This window comes from Schistocerca americana, chromosome 1 (assembly GCF_021461395.2).
Source record: "Schistocerca americana isolate TAMUIC-IGC-003095 chromosome 1, iqSchAmer2.1, whole genome shotgun sequence".
In the NCBI taxonomy this organism is placed as follows: domain Eukaryota; kingdom Metazoa; phylum Arthropoda; class Insecta; order Orthoptera; family Acrididae; genus Schistocerca; species Schistocerca americana.
Window position 1 is genome coordinate 595,788,761 of NC_060119.1, and position 22,377 is coordinate 595,811,137.

A 22,377-nucleotide genomic window follows, 5' to 3' on the forward strand; every position below is an offset into this window, starting at 1 on the left:
ATAAATAGTAACAGGAGTGTTTGACTCATGAGAGGGCATCAGAGGAATGCTGAAATGCCTAAACTGGCAGATTTTTGAAGACAGATGCAAACTTTTCCATAAAAGCTTACTTTCAAAGTTCCAAGAACCTCAATTAAGTGAGGAATCTAGGAACATAGTAACAGCCTCTTATGTTATCATTCCAATAGGGAATGTAGTATAAGCAGGGCTGAGCCCCTGCACATTTGGCATTCGGCCACCTCACTCACAGATGTGCTTTGCGGGCCACATATGGCACCTGCTTTACCTCAGGAGGTTGTTTATCAACAGAAGATTCAGTGGCCTGTTTGCCGCCACACTTCTTGCAGCTGCTAGAGCATCTGGGAGCACAAGATGCACCAATACACAGCATAAAGGGCACAGCAAACAGTGCTGAAGTTGCTGGCACCTATTTGCGTCAAGTGTCCAGAGACTGTATTCCTCCATTGATGGCTCAGCTTTTTGACAGAAGTTCACACTCTGTGCCACAGACTAACCACTAGCCATCTCAAGTATATGCTTTGGACCACAATGTCTGCCACTGCCACTGCTGCTGCTGCTGCTCCCATCAGACAAAGTCATCTCACCCCTTCACTGTGATCATTCTGTACCAGGACCTGTGTCTCAATAGTCCACAAGCACACAGCCTCATGGCACAGAGCTGCTGATCATCCACAGTACCTCCCAACGCATGACAACTTCTGACAATCGTAGACTCTGTCATAGCGGGCAATGGCTGCACATAATCAAGATGCGCTTTTCTGTTGTACTCAAGTTTGGAATTTTGTCCTCTAAAACTGTACTGAGTTTAGTTCAAGTTTAATAAACAAAGAGTTGTTGTTGCAGCATGTAAATTTATCATTACCAATCACACCACTTGGCTGGGGCTATACAATAGACTAATGACAGCTTGCTCAGAGGCATTTAAGGAATCATTGTTCCTGCACTCAATATGTGCATGGAACAGGAAGACCCTTAACATATGGTACGGAAGTACTCTGAGACCATGCACTCACAGTGGTTTGCACAATACAGATGCAGGTGTAAATAAAGATTTTATTTGGGTTTTGTTCACCATTTTGGGACAAACCAATAAGGGAAAATATTACTACCTGAGATAGATAATCATAACTCTTGCAAAGGTCTCTTCAAAGATCATGGAATTCCTTCATTAAATGTCCAGTACATTGTTTCTGATTTGTATTGGGGGAAATAATAAATTTCAGTTTCACACTGAATGTGAAATCTGTATTTGAATGGATATGACTTTAACAAGCTACTACAAATGTGCAACAATAAATTGGAAAGTTTTGGAAATTGAAAGAAGAATTAAAAACCTCTCTCATTAGTCATTTCTTTGACATATTATCTGCTTATCTAAATAAAAAAATCAGTGCTGTCATGTAAATATTAAGCAAGTAGCAGCTATTTATTATGACTGGGAAATCAGATTTTTTCAGAAAAGATGCTCTTATACTATTGATGCTATGTTTAACTGTAGTCCATGTTAACACAAACAAAAAATAGGACTTTAATGGGACTTAATGTGGCATAATGCCTGCTGCTTTTATTTATTAATGAATTTGTTAAGTCAGTCCATGTACCTGACAGTTATCCGTCATGACAGAATATACAAAATCAGAGAATATCTCAACTTCTGCAGATCCTATAACACGCTTAGAAGCACAGAAAGGGACTGTTTTCCCTCTTGCTGATAACCCTCATACACCAGTTTGGCTCTAAAGCTTGACTGAATCTAATGATCAACTACTGAAGCATTAATAAGATTGCAATTTCACAGAAGAAGTTTTATTTCAAGCATGCAACAACAGTATAAGATTATCAAGTGAGAGCTCAGTAAAACGAACAAAAACCTGTTCTCCTAGTTTTGCTAGGAAGGATACCCAACATAATACACAAGCACATTCACAGCTTAACCTTCACATACTGTCCATTAAAATTAAAACCACAGTGAAAGTTTCAAAACAATGTTGTTGAAATAATAGAAAAGCCAATTAATTGATAATATATTAATTTTCTCTCACCATCATTATGGCCTTCTCCATAAAAATTAAAAAACAGTGGTGGTAATGAATCAATAATAACAAGACGAATGCTGTAGTCTCCCCTCATTTCCTGGAGGTCTTCTTTCCATTTGTGTAAGAACGAAAAAAGCTGATAAATATTTCTAACATTTACCACTTTTACTTTATTCATTATATTACCAATTTCCTGAAAGAAGTAAAACAAATAAAAATACTAATTTAATTACTGTGGACTATTTATGTATATTGTGACATACAATTTTAATTAACACAGGTAAACACACATTAAACACAAAATTATAAGTGATGAAATTACCCACTTGTTGGAATAACATATTTCTTTATCAGGTTACCTTCCATTAGGAAAGTGGATGCACTCAGTGGCTGTTATGGAATTTATAAATGATAGAGCGCAGCAATCAGTCGTCCTCTTTTTTTCTCTTTCTTCTTTTCAAAAAACCAGATTTCGGCTAGTGCCTAGCCATTATCAATGCACTATTTTTTAATCTCGATGCATGCTAGGTCCCTGTTGTTCGGGTGTCAATCACAGGTGTTTGAATACTAGTATTCCAAGAACTGTGATGCCCGAACAACAGGGAACTAACATGCATCGAGATTAAAAAATAGTACATTGATAATGGCTAGACACTAGCTAAAATGTGGATTAGAAAAAACAGGGGGGGGGGGGGGGGGGGGGGTGACTGATTGCTGCGTTCTATCATTTACAAACATATTTCTTTAGTTTCTGAATTCTTCAATTCCTTTCTGATAACCACAGTAAAGGGTGGCTATTGTTGCAAGAAGCAATCCATAATGATCTGGAGCTTGTGAAAACATGAAAGCAACATCATTTGAATAGCAGAAATTAGTTGGCATGTGCACTTTATTTCCACATTAGCAATTTAGTCAGCTCATTGCATGTAGCCAGGCAGAGTGAAATTTAGTTTGTCACTGAAGAAATTAGGGTTTATGGAATCCACTTTACTTTTCTTGAAAATTCAACAAAGGAAAATTTCATTCATTTTCAATTGCTCTCTTTAATGACTGCAAAAACAGTTTATGGCACAACTTAACAATTGCAAAACATAATATTTTGCTTCTCTACTATGCCACGGAGCTCTAGAATGCACTGACAATCTTACAACAGTTTCAAATACACATCCCACTGTCAGTTTGAACTATAATACAAGGCCCTTCATGCACAAAGTGCTCATGACCTTCCAGTCCAGAAATTTTCTGTGTCAAAACAAATGTAAAGTCAGTAGTCTGCATGGACAGAAATCAGAATACAAGCCTTACACCATTCCTAAAATCCGTATATTTGGGAGGCAGATGGTTTCCAAAACGGCAGTAAGTCAGCTCCACATCAGGCATTCATCAGCCAGTGATACTTGTCCGGATCCAATGAAATGGATGAAAGGTTTCAACTGAGTTACTAAATAGAATAGGTGGAATGATGTGACGTGTTTGACAAATGTGTACTTTTACTTTGATGGCACAGCCCAGTAGTGTTTCAAGAACAATGAAGAGTAGCTCAGTAGCTGGTACAAATACCAGGCTGAACTGAAGAAAATGTTTGACATCTTTCAGCAGCAGGCTCAATTTGTAGCAGAACCAATGAATAACAGGGCCCAATAACATGGGGAAACAACACAGTCATACATATGTAATGCTTTGGCCCTATGCCACATGATAAATCTGAGTATGACAGAAGCCAACAAAATCTCAAACTTTATGACAACCTAGACTTCTTGAAAGGAGCAAAGTATTTCTCAGCACCTGCTTTGACACCTTAAATGGATGTCATGCCTTTGCTACTGGATTACAATGTCATTTTTCTGATCACACTTGAAGAACATTTAAGCTGCCTGACGATCATGTTGAAGTGTGTTCAGGCTGCACATCTCTGCCTGAAGTCAAAAAAGTGCTTCTTCGTTGCCCAAGAAATATGGCTATGGAGTTTGTCCTGATCCAGAGAAAATACAAGCAGTCAATTCCTCCACATACTCATGATGTGAGAAGTTTTCTTGGACTGTGCTCGTACTACCAGCAATTCATAAGGGACTTCTGTACCAAGGCACATCTTTGCAAGAACTACTGCAGAGAAATACCAAATATTCCTGGAATGAGGGACAAAGAAAGATCTTTTGTTGCACTTAAGGAGGTGCTACCATCTTGTCCAGTTCTACCACTGAATGATGAGGGTGCCAAGGATGATTTCACACTGACGTTGGCGATTTTGGAACAATAAATATGTGTAAGTTAATGCACAACTGGTCTGTGTGTGCATTCGTCTTCAGTTGTGGGTCCAAATAGATTAACACTCATTTACCTTTTCACTTAGTTTGTGGAGATAGAAGTACTTTGTTTCAGTTTTCTTTTTATTTAGTATTAGTTTCTCTTTTTGCAGCTGCTGTGCAGGCTTATCTACCATTGACAAAGTTTTCCTTTTTGCTTCTTCCATATTAGGATTGGTCATTATGAGGGTTCCACTCTCAGCTTATATTAATGATCTGTTGGTCAAAGAACTTGGGAGATCATTCGGGTGTATTAGAAAAAGAAAAGGGCCCAGGACAAATCTCTGTGGCACATCTGCAGTAACAGGTATGGCATTTTACCTACAATTATTTAGTGACAACTGCTTTCCTATCTAATAGATAGAATTGGATTAATGATAGTCCATTCATTATGCTTGATACCATATTTTTCAAATTTAGGTCTTAGGATATCATGTGACTCAGTGACAAATGTTTTGCTCAGATTAGGGAGCATATCACACACAAACGAACAACTTTCAAAACATTTCAGAACATCTGTAACTAGAGATTTTACAGGTTCACTGATGAATACACCAGACCTACAGCTGCAAAGAATAGATAAGCTTTTTAGGGTTCCATATCTCAGTTGGTAAAAACTGAACCCTTATACAATCATTTTGTTGTCCGTCTATCTGTCTGTCTGATTGTTGAAAACCTTCTTTTACTCGGGAATAGCGTCACATATCAAGATAGAAATTATGTCACTGGGCACTGTGTTAAATAAATAGGATTTTCACACTATGGCCCCTTGGAGGAGTAAAACACTGAAGCTTCTAAGCAAATACAATAAAGAGATATGGCCACTTATGTCACATATTTTGATATTCAAAGGAGATTGGAGTTTAATATCTCATAGACGATGAGGGCATTAGGCACACAGCACAAGCACATATATGGGGAAGGAAAATAAAATAAATTGGAAATGTTCTTTTCAAAGGAACGAATCCAGCATTTACATTAAGTGATTTAGGGAAACCATAGATAACATAAATCTGGCTGGAGAATTGACCTGCCATCATCAAAAATTCATGTTAAATTTCTTACCAGTTTATCACCTTTTTCGGTTCTTTCAGATGAACTTATACATATAAATAGTGGATGGAGGAGTAGCACAGAGTATGGTCATGATGCAGAAAAGGTCAGGGGGGAAACCAAAATGGTCTCTGGGTGATATGAGAACAGTGGGTAAGATAGGCATCATTTATGACATGAGTTCAGGAAATTATGGCCCTGATGAAAAAGTTTTTTGATGCATTCCAAGCAATTATCTTATTTAGGGGCAAGAGGTAAACTCTCTTGCTTCTTAAATGGAGTCAGGCCTATTTGATGTAGTACCGGACACACTAGGGAAGCAGACAGGTGTGGAAGAGATGAGCAGTGAAGGCAGTTTTGAGACTGGCAGGTTAAGAATTGGCAGCTATGGACAAAATCTGGCATGCTAATGAAGAGAAATACTGAATAAAAAAACAGTAGCTGAAGATGTACATTTTCTGTAAATTCCAGGGCTGGAAGGGAGAGAATATTTATATGAAAATGATGGCAACAAATGTTTGTGTGTTTATCATGAAGTTAAGAGTTGGACCTTCAGTGATATGAAAGTCAGTACTGAGAAAGATGGTATGAGATTTACGAGGAGGCAAAGAATCTTACTTACAGAAGAATATTTAGATATCACCCCAAATTAAGCTGTTCAGCCACACTGTGGGTCAATATCCCGAAAATAATGCTAATACATTAGAACCAGACACATGGCAAAAGTGTGTGGATTCCGGAATTAGAAAAAAGACTGACTTGTTAATTGTCCTCTTAGTCATTTCCTACATTTTCTTGGTGGTATTTCATAACTGATTTCCCTGGTGTACTATTTTGCTACATATATCTGCCACAGATTAAGGTCCCGCATAACTTTTCTTATTTAATTCCTGTTTAGCCTCATTAATGCCAACCTTTTCATCTGTACACAGTAAATTGTTAGCTGTATTGTACATGCTGTGTATACTGTGTAATTATTCATGTTGTATCTGAACTTCAAACAAATGAAAGAACACAAATTTTCTTTTTTACATTTTACTGTTATGTGATGTAATTAATAATTTACAGGGAGGTTATAATTAAACTTTCATTACTTGAGAGGGCCCCCATGAAAAACATGTGATCATAGAACAATGAAATTTTGTAGAAACATTCGTAAGGATATGCGGAAGAGAAATACCAAATAAATCATTGAAAGAAATGCATTTTAACTCCCACATGAGAGAGTAACATTTTTTAATTGCCTGCTATATTTAGATTCCAGGTTACAAAACTTGCTCAATGGGAAGACCACCTGCATCCACCACAGCCTGGAACCACACTACAGATTTCTCTACCGCTGCCAAGACAACAGGAGGTCATGGAATGTTCAGCTGTCATGACACAGCTCTTTCACTGCTTGAAGATTGCACATAGTGTGCACCATTCTCAATCATGGCAACAGTAACCTCTTCAACAATTTGAAGTGCAACTGGTTGTCATCCTCTCCTTGGAGCAATTCCCAAATTGCCAGTTAATCTGAACTTTCAAATTATGTTCTTCAAACCCAGTGCAGAAAAAGGACCTCTCCAAATTCCTTTAATGTGTCAATAAGCATCAAGAGCATCAGCACTATTGCTACTATTTCAGTAAAATGACTTGATAAATAAAGCCTGCTCATCTTGTCCAGTACATGTTGACTGACTACAACTGTAATGCACACTGATGCTTGTGTTTCAAACCTTGTTTGCTGTACCATAGCTGGCATTTAATGGCAAGTCATGATACTAACATTCTAACACAACTCAAATCCTGCAGCACACAATTGGAGCATCATCATATAAATGTGAGTAACCATAATGTAAATAGCTTTCTGTCTACACTGGCTCAAGATACAAAAGTTTAGCTGTAACCATCCTGGGCACTGTGTTAAATAAATAGGATTTTCACACTACATCTGATTACCCACAGTTCCTGAATCATGAACAACTAACTTTCTAGAGGAATTTAATCTTACTTCATACTGATAACACATTTTACATAAGCTTCCTCTTCAATTGTGTTGCATGAAACTAACTATGACAACTGTGTAGTGTAATCTATGCCTACCACACAAATGCTCAAACTGCTAACCAATGTTGAGTTGTGTCCATCCATGGGAGTTGCAACCATCTTCACCATGACAGAAAGTCCTCTTAAAGTGCTACAAATGCAAGCAACTGAATTTATTTAACAAGTTATGGCTCTCCAAATATGGCATTCCACCTCTGTATCACAACAGTAATGCTTTTCCAATAGAAACAAGTATTTGCCTAGTAGTGAGAATATCTGCTGGTTAACATGGAAAATTAAGAATTGCAGCCCAGCAGTGTAAACCACCTTTTGACAAGAAAATACCACCAGAAATCTGTAGTGATAATGGTTGATTCCAAACTGGACAGTTGTTAACTGTTTATAGCACAGCATCTACCAAGATTCAGTTCCTAAATGGTACAGGGGCTAATATCTCCAGTATGTCCATCTTCAGATCTTCCACAGTGAATCTGTACGGGGTCAAGTGGACCACCCAGGAAGACCTGCAGCCATGTCACCTTGCCTCTAAAATTCAATCTTTGATGTAAATTTATTTTTAGATTTATTGTCACTGATGTACTATACCCATCCGTTGGAGCAAATTTCTTACTATATTATGGCCTCTTCCCAGATCTTTGCCATCAATTTCTGCTTGACTCTGCAACACAGTTTTCTAGTAAATGTACACTTATTCCATGCCAGTTAACCTGACCCTTAAATGGTTGTCAGGGATTGTCCAAAGTCACCCATTCATCACCCATTCCAGCACCAGAAGACACTCTTTGGTACATCACACAGTCACCGTGATGCGATCCCAAGTCCATGTATGTTCTCATTCACACACTCCAGACAAATTCAAGATCATAAAGCCAGAGTTCTCTTTCATATTAGCACAAGGAATCTGGCAGCACTCCATACTGTACTAAGAATAGTAATCAGTCATATTCTGGTGATGACTATATCCTACTGTTACTATGTGTCGTATATCAAGGACTTTTATATGCACATTCATGGCAGAACATTTACTCACAATCAAACACATCTGTGATTTTTACCATACACCAGTTTCATCAGGAGGCATAAGCAAAAGCACTGTCTGCACTCTGTTTGGACTCCACACATTTCTTTAAATGTCATTTCGACTGTGCAATGACACCCAGACTTTCTAGCACATCATGGATGAGACAACTAGAGACTTAAGAGTTCTGTTATGTCTATATTGACGGCTCCTTGTAATGTTGTGTAGTGAGGTACAGCATCTAGCACAACTGCAATAGCTGTTTGGTAGATTAAAAGAATAGTGTCAAATGAGTGACCCATAAAAATGTGTTTTGGGGCAATGGAAGTAAAATTCCTAGGCTGCTTAACCAATTAATAAGAAATTCTGCCACTTAAAGACAAGCTAGAAGCTATTGTTCAATTTCCATAGTCCACAATAATATATGAATTATTCCATTTCTTGTGGTTTGCAAACTTTTATCCATGTTTTGTGCATATGCATGAATTTTTTGTGGTGCCACTCAATGACTTTCTAATGGTTATCCCAAACCAGGACACATGCTACAGTGGACTGAAAATGAAACATCATTCACCAAAGTAAAAGATGCTATTGCAGGTCTTCATTTTTACCTCATCCTCTTCCTGAGATACCTATCACAATTATGGTACTTGTATCAGCAACTGACATTGGAGCTGTATTACAACAATGTGTAAAACATGGATGGCAACTTCTGACTTTCACTGGTAAAAAATTATCACTATCTCAAACAAATTCTTATATGTCTGTCTGCAATCTGTATGTCAACTATGCTGCAATCATAGACAAATGCTTGAAGGTATAAATTTATTTCTTATCATGACCTTAAACCATTAGTGACAGTCTTTCATCACAAGCCAGACAAGGGATCACCATACCACTTGCAGTATTTGACTTCATGGCTCAGATTGCTACAGATATTCAATACATTAATAATGAGCACACTGGATCAGCGGGCACAGTGCCATGCATTGACGTCATTATGATGAAATTTCATAGCATTTTCTGGTGCTCAGGAAGGGGACAATTAATTGAATGTGATATTCAAAGAATCATCAGACTTATGGATCTGATGTCTTCAAATATCATGCTCGATCATAGCCCCGCATTGCAAAATATAGACATCATAAGCATGACTGTACGAAACTTTGTTCTGTAACGATGTCTCAGTTTCCTTAAAAAGTGATAGTGACGTGTGTAAAATCTGCGTAAAAAAGGTAAAGAGAGGTATCCTATGCATCCACTGCAGGTCGTGGTATCACGACAAATGTGTTAAAGTTAATCTAAAATATATAAAAGACGAACATGACTGGACATGCCGTCAGTGCGTTGTGAGTGTCACGAAAAACGAGGTAATGGACACGATAAAATCAAAAGAAAAAATAATAAGTGTGCTTACAGAGGATTTAATGACAATAAATACGAAATATGAAGAACTTCGGCAGAAATATCAAGAACTGGAAACGAAATACAAAGAGATAGAGCGAGATCATCGTCTAGCACAAGCCAGTGTTGTTAACCGTCGTTCTGCGCAAAAAACGTGGAGTTTGCCGAAAAAAACAGACAGACAGTGAGTACAGTTCCGGCGATACCGCTAGCAAATAAATTCACAACACTAGACGAAGACTGTGATAAGACAAAGAACAATGACGAACAAAAATCAGTGACGAAACTTCCAATCGAGTGCGCAGCCAAGAAAACATCTAATACGAAAAATAAACCAGTGAACATCAAACGACAGGTTGTTGTACTTGGTGACTGCCACGCCAAGAAAATTGCCGAAAAAATAAATGAGTACAGTACGTTATTCACGGCAACAGGTATGAAGAAACCCAGTGCACCTTTGACTGAGATAATTAAGAGCAGCAACTCACTTAATGAGCTATCTAAGAATGATGCCGTCATAATCATGGGTGGAAGTAATGATGTATACAGAAATGAGAGTAAACATGCGACCCAGTGTTTATAAACTACATTAGTTGACCTGAAAGTTCCGAACATCATAGTTACTAGTTTGCCTCACAGATACGACCTGCAAGACAATTCCATCGTAAATCTGGAGCTTGCAAAAGTAAACAGACAATTCTACACAATATGCAAGTCCCAACAAAATGTAACATTTCTTGATCTTCCAGATGCAAGAGATTTTTATACGAAACATGGACTACATTATAATAACGCTGGCAAGTCATACGTTGACAAAATGCTAGCGAAATTAATACAAAAAGACGACGACGTTGCAAGAAAATCAATTGCTGTGCAACCAGTTTCGACCAAGGAAATGGATAAACGAGAAAACAATTTCAAAATCGCAGCCACAGCGCCAGCTCAAACAGGAACATCACGTCCAGAAGATGAGACGGTGCCAGAACCAGCCTCAGAACATACAGCAAAGACTGAAATTATCGTCAAGAAAACTGTACCTACTCATCATCCAGATGCTCACACACAGGGAAACGGATGAAGGGGGCCAGTTCTATCCGAATTTGGCCCAATACAACGAATCCAGAACAAGCAGTCAACACTCAGGTGGACGTTCCGTTACTTTATAGTCAAATTAGTTTTAAAGACCCTCTACCTAATAATATATGCAATAGTAATTTCGTTATGCACTTGAACATAAGAGGTCTGTCTGAAGGAATGATCATGAAGCTTTATGATATAGAAATTTTGCTAGAAAGTGTGAAACAATCTGCGAAAGTAATATGTCTTAATGAACATTGGCTAAAATCTGAAAATATCAGTCTCCTGAATAAACTTACAGGTTATAAACTGGCTACCAGCTTTTGTAGGACCAAAGGGTATGGAGGCTCTTGCATATTAGTTCATTCCACGGTAGACTATGATATCAGACAGAATTTTAGCCATCTGAATGAAGAAGGCACATTTGAAAGTTGTTGTATAGAACTTAAAGAGTATAACACACTAATTATCAGCATATATCGCACCCCTGGGTACCATATAAGCTCTGTATTTTTAGATAAGTTTGATACATTGCTACATAAATTAAAATGTGAGAAACTGTACAAGAAAGTGGTTATATGTGCTGACTTCAACATAGATGTAAGGACTGATGACAAATTTTCTTCACACTTAAAGAACCTGGTAGCCACAAATGGGCTAAATCTCAATTTCGATCAGTATACAAGAATTACAGCAAGCTCTGCAACATGTATTGACAATATTGTAAGTAGTTATAATTATTATGTAAAAGAAAAGTTTCTTCTAGATTTAGGAGTATCAGACCAAAAAGCACTATTTGTATCACTACCGAAGCAAAATTCAGTCTGCACAACAAAAAGATGTAGGAATTTCAGTCAAGAAAATGTGGAAGTATTTTGCAAAAAACTAAGCCAAACCAAGTGGACAGTCAGCAAACACACTTCCACAAGTGACAATTACAATAACTTTTTAACTGAATTCTTGGGTATATTCAATGAATGCTTCCCTTTTGTAACAGTGAGGACCAGGTCCCAAAAAAGTAGATCCTGGGTAACAAAAGGAATTAGAGTGTCTAGTGCTACTAAGAGGAAACTGCATATGGAGGCAAAAGTAAATCGAGGCCCTCAATTTCTTAAGTATGTAAGCACATACAAAAAAACATTTGACAAAATAGTTAAACTAGCAAAACGTACTGCAAATAACGACTTCATTTCAAATGCAAAAAACAAATCAAAAGCTGTTTGGTCTGTTATAAGAAGTGAAGTTGGCAGTGAGGCAGAGAGAAAATGCCCTTCTAAAATAGTGATAAATAGTAGAGCTGTTACAGAACCCAGTGCCATTTGTGAATCATTCAATGACTTTTTTATAAACTGTAACAAATTTGGTGACTGTTCACCACCAAATACAAAGCCCAATATGACAGATAGCAATTGCACATGTTTTAAGTTTTCTCATTTTTCCATCTCAGATGTCATCAAAATCATAATGTCCCTAAAAAATTCAAAATCTGCGGGGTGGGATGAGGTCCCCACTGACATAATAAAAATAGTCTGTCACAGTATTGCATATCCACTCTCTTTCATAATCAACCAATCATTTGATGAGGGATGTTTCCCAGATCGATTAAAATATGCAGAAGGTCGGCCCATACAAAAAAAAGGCAAACAAGATGAATTGGGCAACTATAGGCCAATCTCACTGTTACCAATTTTCTCAAAAATATTTGAAAGAGCTGCATGTGATCAGATTGAAAATCACAATTCATCTAACAGCATTATCTTAGGCAATCAATATCGTTTCAGAAAAGGCCGCAGCATAATCCATGCAATAAATGAATTAGTCACAAAAGTCAGCAGATGTCTTGATGATAGAATGTGTGTGTCAGGCATCTTTTGTGACCTGTCCAAAGCCTTCGACACAGTAAATCATGACCTACTTCTCCAAAAATTGGCACGCTATGGTTTTCAAGGCAAATCTCTTAGCTGGATGTCATCAAACTTGGCAAACAGAAAACAAAGAGTACTTATTAACATCAACGGCAAGAAATTTCTCTCTGGCTGGAAAACCACTCAATTAGGTGTTCCACAAGGCTCAATATTAGGGCCACTGCTTTTTCTATATTATATTAATGATATGCCATGTCAGGTCCAGTCTGATACTATCCTCTATGCAGATGACTCAACAGCTGTAGTCTGTTGTAAAAACGAGGTAGACCTAATTCGTCATATTGAACAAACACTTGGGGAAGTGGAGGCATGGGTCAAAAACAATAACTTGACATTAAACTTTACAAAAACAGAAATTGTTCATTTTACCACAAAACAATCTGCACAGTCTATAAGTGAAATAAGGTATATGGACAAAAAATTAGAGACTGCACATGTGTCAAATTCCTTGGCGTGTTAGTCAATAAAAACCTGTTATGGAGTCGCCATGTGAACAACATACTGGGTCGACTGAATAGCCTTGTATATATTATGAATATCTTGTATAGTATTACTGATTTAGCTGTAGAAAAAACTGTATATAATGCATATTTTGTTTCAGTCATTAGGTATAGTATAATTTTCTGGGGGTCTGAAAAAACAAATTTACTTAGAGCTTTTAGACTACAAAAAAGAATCATCCGGGCAATGGTGGGAGCAAAACCAAAGCAACACTGCAAACCTTTATTTGTAAAACTGGATCTAATGAGCATTCCAAGCATATACATCTATGAAACTCTCACTTTCACGAAAAGAAACCCACAACTTTTTGAGGGTAACTTCTTCTTGCATCAATATGATACAAGACATAGAACGAGCTACGTGTTACCTACCCACCGTTTAAAATCATATGAAAAAACCCCATACTATATGGGCATGAAATTTGTAAATAAAATATGGAAAGATATGGATGACCCAAATGTAAAAGGCACCAAAAGAGACCTGGAAAAATATCTGAAAGATAAATGTTACTATAGTGTAGAAGATTTCAAGAATGGTAACAATGCATTATAATTGTAATTAAAATACCTCTTTGAAGATGTTACACCATGTATATTATTAGTTTATTGTATTTTTAGTATTGTTATATATAGTGTAAAAGCTGACAAGTCACCTATGTCACAATCTTTGATTGTATAAGGCATGTTATGTGATAATAAAAATTGAATTGAATTTAATTGAATTACAGCGGATATCCAACAACATTTAATTTCCTCTCTCTACACTCTTTCTTCTGCAGTAGTAATGGCTACTACACAACTGGTGAAAACAGTATTTGTTTGGCCACAGATCAAGGTGGATTGCAACACATTTGTATGCCAGTGCAATGCTTGACAGTGTACCAAAAGACTGCACCACATTACAGCTCCAATTGGTACTTTCAACCCACATAGTCAATGATTTGAACATATCCATACCGACATTACAGGGCCTTTATCGTCATCAGATGTATACCAATGCTGCCTGACAGCTGATCTCTACTATTGCTGGACTGAAAACTATCCAACAAAAGATGCTACAGCAACAACTGTAGTCAGAACCTTAATCATCAGTGGATTGCCCAGTTCAGCACGGCCCTCTGTAGCACCGATCAGGAAAAACAGTTCAAGTCATACCTCTCTGATGTACCTTCACTGATGACATCCATGATTTCAGAGCCATGCATCCATATAGTTCAGAGACCCGCTTGTAGAGGCCAACTGGGGCGGCCCCCTGTCACTCTCTGGTGAGCCACCAAAGGAATAGTAATTATTTAAATGATCACAAATGAGGGCTTGCTCTGTTCTGTAATTTATATTACTGTTGTCCAGTCACTGTGTTCAGTGATACACACAACCTGTACTTTATTGTATCTTACAAGTGGCTCTATAAAATACTATGTTCCATAAATCATGTTTGTCCTTGTTACAGTAAACTTAGTGAAGAGTCTGGGTTACATTTTTTTTATTTCAACATGTCACTGCCCAGAAGGAAGCTTTAGTGGAACAACAGCAGACTCTCATCAGCACTCTCAATCAAGTGGCATCTGCATGTTTGCACCAGGTTATTGTTCTGTCAGTGCAACTGTTGCACTTTTTTTTTTGTCATATGGTGAATCAGCTGAAGACTGGGACTCCTATGAGACATGGTTATGTCAACATTTCCAAGTTTTTCACATGGATGAAGCAAACCTGTGTAGGGCTTTCTTTCTTTGCTGTCTTTCACTGTGCATTTATCAGTTGTTGTGCCAACTTGTCCTTTTGCAAGAATTGGCCAGCTTATCATTTGACGAAATGTGCAAGCTTCTTCCAACCTATTACCATGACAGAATGCATGTCATTGCGATGCATGTAGAATTTTATCATTATCAAAAATGCCCAAACCCATCTTGCACAACCTGGGCAGCTGAATTACAAAGGTTACAGCAACAGGACACAACAGCAGTTGCATGCCCCCCCACCCCCTTTTCCATCCTGGCCACACTGCTTCATCGAATACAAGGGTGGGCCCTAAGCATTGGGCTGTTTGCAGTAAGTGTTGAAAGAAAGGCCACACTGCAATGGTGTGTAACTCCTCTTCAACCTCTTCAAACATGGCAGACAAGTAGTACTGATGGACTTAAACTGTCTCCCCGAATGAGTTGTTTAATAAACCACTGAAAATTCAAGTGGATACAGGAGCTGCAGTGACTTTAGTTAACGCACCAACATACATGGCCTTCGGCTCCCCTCCCCTCGCATGGGTTTCACAGAAGTTTGATAGCTACAAAAATCAGCAGATTCCGATCCTAGGTCAGTTCTCCATCTCCTTCCTTGTTGTGGATCATTCCCATACTGCAGACCTATTAGGGTAAGATGCCTTTAACGCTTTTGGTTTCTCCATTGCTGATGAGGTAAGCTCACTATCAGATCAAGCTCTGTTTCAGCAACTTGAGACCCACCACTCTGAGTTTTCATCTCTGTTTTCCCCTGGGCTAGTTGTGCTACCAGTTTTCAGGCCCACATTACCATGAAAGAGTCCGCCCACCCTTGTTTTTCTTGGGTGCGGCAGGTGTCTGTTGCATTGCGCAACTCTGTTTGAAGTCACTCAATGTCGTTTGGCCTATTTATTCCAGTTAACAAACCGATGGGTAAGCTTCGCCTCCATGGTCATTTCGGTGTCAGTCCATGACAGATACATACCCTTTGCCCAGCTCTCACGAGTTGCTTGTAAAATTATCAGGCAGCCACTACTTTTCCAAGATTGATTTGTCAGAGCTGTACCTCCAGTTCCTCTTGGATGAGGCCACTAGGTTCCTTCTTGTTGTCACTACACCCTTCAGTCTATACCAATATCAATGCTTGCCTTCTGGAGTTGCTAGCATGTCACCAATTTTTCAAAATTTTCTAGAACAGCTGACATCCTCTGTACCTGGCTGAATCAATTACCTCATCAATATCATTGTCTCAGGTTCTTCGACTGAAGACCACCTTAGAAATCTCTGGTTGTTGTTTTCTGTTTTGCAGTATGTGGTTCCCCAGTGCAATCTCACCAAATCTCAATTTTTTGAGCCATCAACTCAGTACCTAGGTTTAGAGGTTTCCACACAAGGGTCAAGCCATTGTGTCACTATGCTGTTGCAATTGTGGCTTTGCAGTGGCCAACCTCCGTTAAGGAACTGCAGGTGTTTCTAGGTGAAGCTGCATACTACCATAAGTTTTTACCTGATACATATGCTGTTTCTCAGCCCCTGGACATGCTTTAGCATAACAATGTGCCCTTTTTCTGGTCACCAGCTTGTGACCGAGCATTCACTTTGTTTAAATCTAGGCTTCAATCTGCTCAGTGTCTGGCTACTTTTTAGCCGGGTCAGCATCTCACGTTGGCTACAGTTGCCTCTCAGCAAGACCTTGGCACAGTGAAGGTGCACAAATACTGTGTGGCTTGTCGCCACTTGCATTCACTGTGTTCAGCAACACGTGCGCCCCCCCCCCCCCCCCAGGCGTCTTTTCCCCCCTGGCCCTTCCTAAATCAGTATTGACTCACTGTTGTGAACGCCTACTCCATACTCCAAGTTTCCCTATGCGGAATGTTTTCTATCCATGCCCATGGCGGCCAATATCTTGGCCCCGTCTAAAATTTTTGCAATTGAGGGACTTCTGTATACCATGATTACCAATAATGGCCCCCAGTTTGTTTCCCAAGAACTGCCATCTTTTTGTCAGGCTAGTGGTGTTTGCCACCTCACAGCTCCCCCATTTCATTCTCAATCTAACAGTTAGGCTGAACACATGGTTCATATGTTTAAAGCTAAGATGTGGGGGTATTTATCTGGCAGCTCTCCTGAAGCTGCTTCAGACTGTTTTTATGAGTTTGTTCTGTTTCACCCTGGTGAGGGACAAGAGCCCAGCGAAGCTGCTAAACGGATGCTAGCCATGGACCCTCCCCCACCTGCTGCATCCGACACTGCATCTACCGGCATCGCTGGTTCCATGATGGTTCTGGCCGGTTGCACCTCTCTGGGTTCGTAGTTTCAGACTCCAGCTGAACTGAGTGGCACCGAGGCCGGTGGCTGTGCATTGTCCACTGTCCTGACAGGCAGACGTCCCATCATCACTTTGATCTGCTGTAGCTTCACACAGCGAGGTCTGTTCTGGAGGGCCTACTGCCCCCCCCCTCCCCCCACCCTCCGATGCCTGTTCCTGTGTTGCAGATGCTCCAGTTTGCACTGCAGTTGGGGTCACTGTCTGGTAGACTGCTGTATAGGATTCCTGCCTCTGCCCCCTCTCCTCGGCTGCCATTGTTGGTGCAGCCCCTACTGCACCTGACACCACAGCTGCCACTGCCTCCATTGTTGGGCTGTCATCTCTGATGCCCCTACTGAAGCAATAATGGATGCCTTAATATATGGACAAACATTGTGGCAACCTGGAGAGTCCCTCACAGGCAAGTCAAACAGTATCACAGAAGCATTAGACTTGTCATAAGACCTATGCCTGCAGATTTGCATACTTTTTCCTGCTGTATCGAAAGAACATAGTATTAAGTGATCACACATTTTCTACAACTTTAATTTCTGCAAATACATTTATGCCCAAGACAGCACTATTTGGAAACCTCTGGAACCCCAGCACAATGGTCAGAACACTGTACTGATGCACCAAGTCAGAACATCTGATGTTGACATCAGTGGCTCTTCAACCATGATATCCATAGATTGCTCTGAACCAGCCTTTACTCTCAATAAGATTCACATCAGTTCAGAAACATGAGCTAATAACAAGGCACTACTAATGTGAGATTCAATGTGAACACAAAATGCGGCCAACAAGAGCCCCCTGTGAATCCGAGGAAACCTCCAGTCATCACTTGTGCTTGGTGTAGCATATGCTTAAATTCCAAATATCACTGATACTTAGGTATTGATCAAGGGTTCCCATAATTGCTGATGCTCAGCTTTGGCATATTTTCCACATAAAATTCCCTACGAGGATTGAAGGACACAGTGCAACAGCTACTAACAATTTGTTTTTAGATCCAACAACCTCCAGTGATTTAAATGTGAAACCAATGGTCAACAGTTTATCTGACAATGATGGACAAATGTTAACAATAAAATTTATTGACCAGTTAGGTACAGACCAGAGAAGAAAATTATTGTATCGCAGAAAATAAAAATGACTTGATTACATTGTTTAGAGACAAACTGTGGGAAGAACACTGGGGAGAAATTTATAAAGTGAACAAATTTATGGAAATTTTAACTCTTCTTAGGGTTCCTTGCCTCTGTCGATAATAACAGAACCTTTATAGGATCACTTTGTTGTCTATCCATCTGTCTGTCAAAAACCCTCTTTCTGAGGAACAAGTACCTGTATCAAGTTGAAACTTATGTCACGTACTGAGGTCTATGACCCTTGGTGCTGTAAAACATTGAAGCTTCGAAGCCAATGCAGTGAAAAGATACAGCCATTTATGTCCATATTTTGATACTCACAAACTCACTCATCAAAACATATTGGGTACTTCCTGTTGACCTAGAACCATGAAATTTGGCAAAAAGGAAGATTTTTGCAGTACAATCAAAGAAAAAATCTGAAAACTGTAAATTTGTAATTATACTGCATAAAAAAATTGTTGTTTCTTATCTGACTCACTCTCTGTTTGTCCTTTGTTAAGACCCCTCTTTCTCATGAATGAGTAGACTTACCAAGTCAAAATTTTTGTCACATACTAAGGTCTATTGGCACGATGGTGTAATAACTGTAAGTTTCTAAGCCAATGGAGCCAAAAGCAATGGCCATTTAGGCTACATATTTTGATATGTGCAAACTCACTCATCATCAAAACCTATAGCATATTTCCCATTGATCTATAATGATGAATTTTGGCAAAAAGTAAGATTCTACAGTACAATGAAAGGAAAAAATTTGAAAATTGTTGATTTGTAATTATATCACATGAAACAAATATTTCTTTTGTCAGTTGTTGCCTGATGTCAAACTTGAAGTTAAAACAATCAGTAATTTTGAATTCAGGCTGACTGGATTGCAAATTTAAAAATCAAATAGCAGACAAAAAATGGCTATTTACCCACATGACATGTTCCACAGACTAGTGTGCAAATGTTTGTCTCACACACAACTTGAAATACCATATCTACATGCAGTAATCGCTCCTCGATATCTCATGATGGGTAAATTCTGAAATGCATCATATGAGCAACAAATTCATTCCTTGCTTGATGTTTGACTTTTACCATTGCAACCCACTAAGCCTTAATAGAGAAATAATGCTTACTACAATAACAATCAATTGCCTCCTGCATCACTTTATGTCACATTTATGTTACCGAAATTAAAACATCCTCAAAAATCTTGGAATACCTGGGATCAATGTCTTGTCAGTATCAATGTCAATAACAGCCAAAAATGGTTGAGATTTTTATTCCCAGAACAGATGAAATGTGTATATACATGATTAAGGTTGTACAGAGCCTACAGAGCCCTTAGTGCAGCTGGCTATTTAAAAAAAATGTTGCTACAGCTCTTGGAGTCTTGTTTTCCTAAAACAAACAAGTGTAAAACTGAACAGAAATTAGGATAAGGGGTGGATAACTTCTGGTTTATTACTGTATCTTTTGATGGAAAGAGAGTTTGACATAATTAAGAGAACAAGCAATAGTCAAGAGTTGAAACTTCATTACCACAAATACTGTCAAATCCTCCACTCTGCGTGTGATATGTATTTATTTTTCTCACACTATTAATTTATGTGAATGTTTTCTTTTCCTCATTAGTAATAGGAAACTGGTACATCACCACAGATGAAGGTGAAGACAGGATTTTGAAATAATCTTTGTAACAAACGAGAAATGCCAGGAGAATATTCAATTTTTTTTAACAACTTTTGTTTCATTCCCGCTTGAGAGTACTGATGTTTTAGATCTCATACAAGAAGGACGTGTAATTTTCACTCCTGTGTCAACAATGAGTGTTGTGAATGCTATGTGTGATTTTTTTTAAAAAAAAGAGGGGGGGGAAGGAAAAAATATATATTACAAGTTATAAAAGACACAAGATTTTTTTAATTTCTACCTGTGACTATAACCTGCAATTGTAAGAGGAGACAGTAATTTCTCCTATGTGGCAAAACATCCACTAATCATCAAGATTTAATGGGTGGATGTATGATTGGCAACCACAGAACTTTAGAGGCAACATCAGCGTAATTTAATAGCGTCTTCTATTAAATACATAAACGTGTAATAACCACAATAATTGACTTTTTGTTAAGCACCAAGTTGCTGCAAAATACAGTTTGTGTAGTTTTGGTACGTTACATTGTAATTTTTCTTATGTTGCGAGGAAGACTGTTCATGGGAACAAATTTAGTTGCAACAAGAAGTCATGCTTTAATTCCAGTACTGTAAGTATTAATTATCTCTCATTACATAAATTTCACGTCAATTCATACACTCTGCGTTAGCTGTTAGGCTGCCTCCAAGCACGGTCATTCCAAAATCAACCAACGAGAGGTAACACATCTGTCACTGAAAAAGCAAAGCTGACGTACTAAGTTCAAAATATAAAACACTCCACGAATGAAGGTAAAACTATTTTGAACATTATTAAACAAGAAACAAACAAAACTAGTTATGCAAATGAAAGAGAGCTCCCATACAATTGCTCTGGCAAAAACAGTGACACTTTCAAACCACTGGCCAACCAATTCAATGATTATTTCCTTATGCTGGCTGCAAACAGCGCATCCAGTAATGTAATGCACCAAATACAAGCATATTAGATTTACTTCCGCAGCATCATTGTGTAACTCCGAAGATGCAGATAAAATACTTTCTGCACCATCCAAAAATTTCTGATTCTGGAAATGTAAGCTGTGTTTTAGAAATTATATTTAATAAGTAATCGATGTAATAGTGTATTTATTTCTAACTCTATATAATTGATTGTAATTATAATGAAAATATATTAAATTGCTGGGTAATAGCAATGAAAAAATAACAGTAGCTGTGCTGTTGTTAATATTTGCGTGAGCAGAGAGGGAGCAGAGCAGCTTGAGTGATGAAAGAGTGCAGAAGCGCTTGTTGGGTGCTCCCGCCAAAGCGGTGTGCAGCTATGCTTGTACCAGTAGACGCACCTGATTCATTAACCCGCGAGTATTAAGAGCACAGTAAGAGTGGACAGGTGGAGGAAACTGCTATTCTAACTGTTGCCTGTCCTGTGATTATCTGCAGCTCTGGAGATGACTCAGGGTTCTCGAACAGCAACAGCAGGTCAGCATTGTTGTCAGCTATATTCTTCATCATCCACACAGCTACAACTTTGTAAGATTGTTAACTGACAGATATATGAATGCAGAGGCCTCACCCAGTTACATTTCTTTCACAAAGTATGACTAACTTGAATAATAACTTGCAAGTTAAAACTTGTAGGGCACCTGTGTTGTCATTGTCCTCATACATTATTTCCAGGCAAGGTCCCTTTTCCTTTCCATGTAACCACCGAGTGCTGTAAGAATATTTAATCTGATTAACTATTTACTGCTAATTTTGTGTGTTTGCTAATGATCAGTTCAGTTTAAATTTTCTGTCTCAGTAACTGTTCATTCTTGTATTGCATTACAGAAGCTAAACTAATTTGCAAATTTTAGTATTAACTTCATTTACTTAAAGTAACATAAAATTTCACTGGCAAAACTAATAACTAAAGATAAAGCACAAATTACAAGTGCGCAATTTCATTTATTCTGTATTTAGCTTAGCGAGTTACTTCTGCTGGCTTGATGCATAGTTTATTGTTGTTTTGTTAAAAGTAAAATCAGATGCTCATTTGCTTAAAGTAAATTCAATTCAATCTTTCAATAATCAAAAGTAAATTGCTTGGCTTTTTCTAAATTTTGTATTACGTCACACTGAGGTTACTGAAAGTCATTTAGTCATTTTTTACATCACAGAGTTTAAGTTAAGC

The 22,377-nt window shown here is 38.3% G+C and overlaps 1 protein-coding gene across 3 annotated transcripts in view; it reads right to left on the reverse strand.

Annotated features, from left to right (window-relative positions):
- LOC124606908 (DNA repair protein RAD51 homolog 4-like) overlaps positions 1-22,377 on the reverse strand; it is a 204,654-nt gene that overhangs the window by 49,432 nt on the left and 132,845 nt on the right. For all 3 annotated transcript variants that reach the window (XR_006978748.1, XM_047139022.1, XM_047139014.1), the window contains exon 4: positions 2,064-2,250. Coding sequence is in view for 2 of the 3 variants with exons in the window: in XM_047139022.1 (XP_046994978.1) it covers positions 2,064-2,250 (187 nt within the window). In the remaining variant the exon portion in view is untranslated. The remainder of the gene's footprint in view (positions 1-2,063; positions 2,251-22,377) is intronic.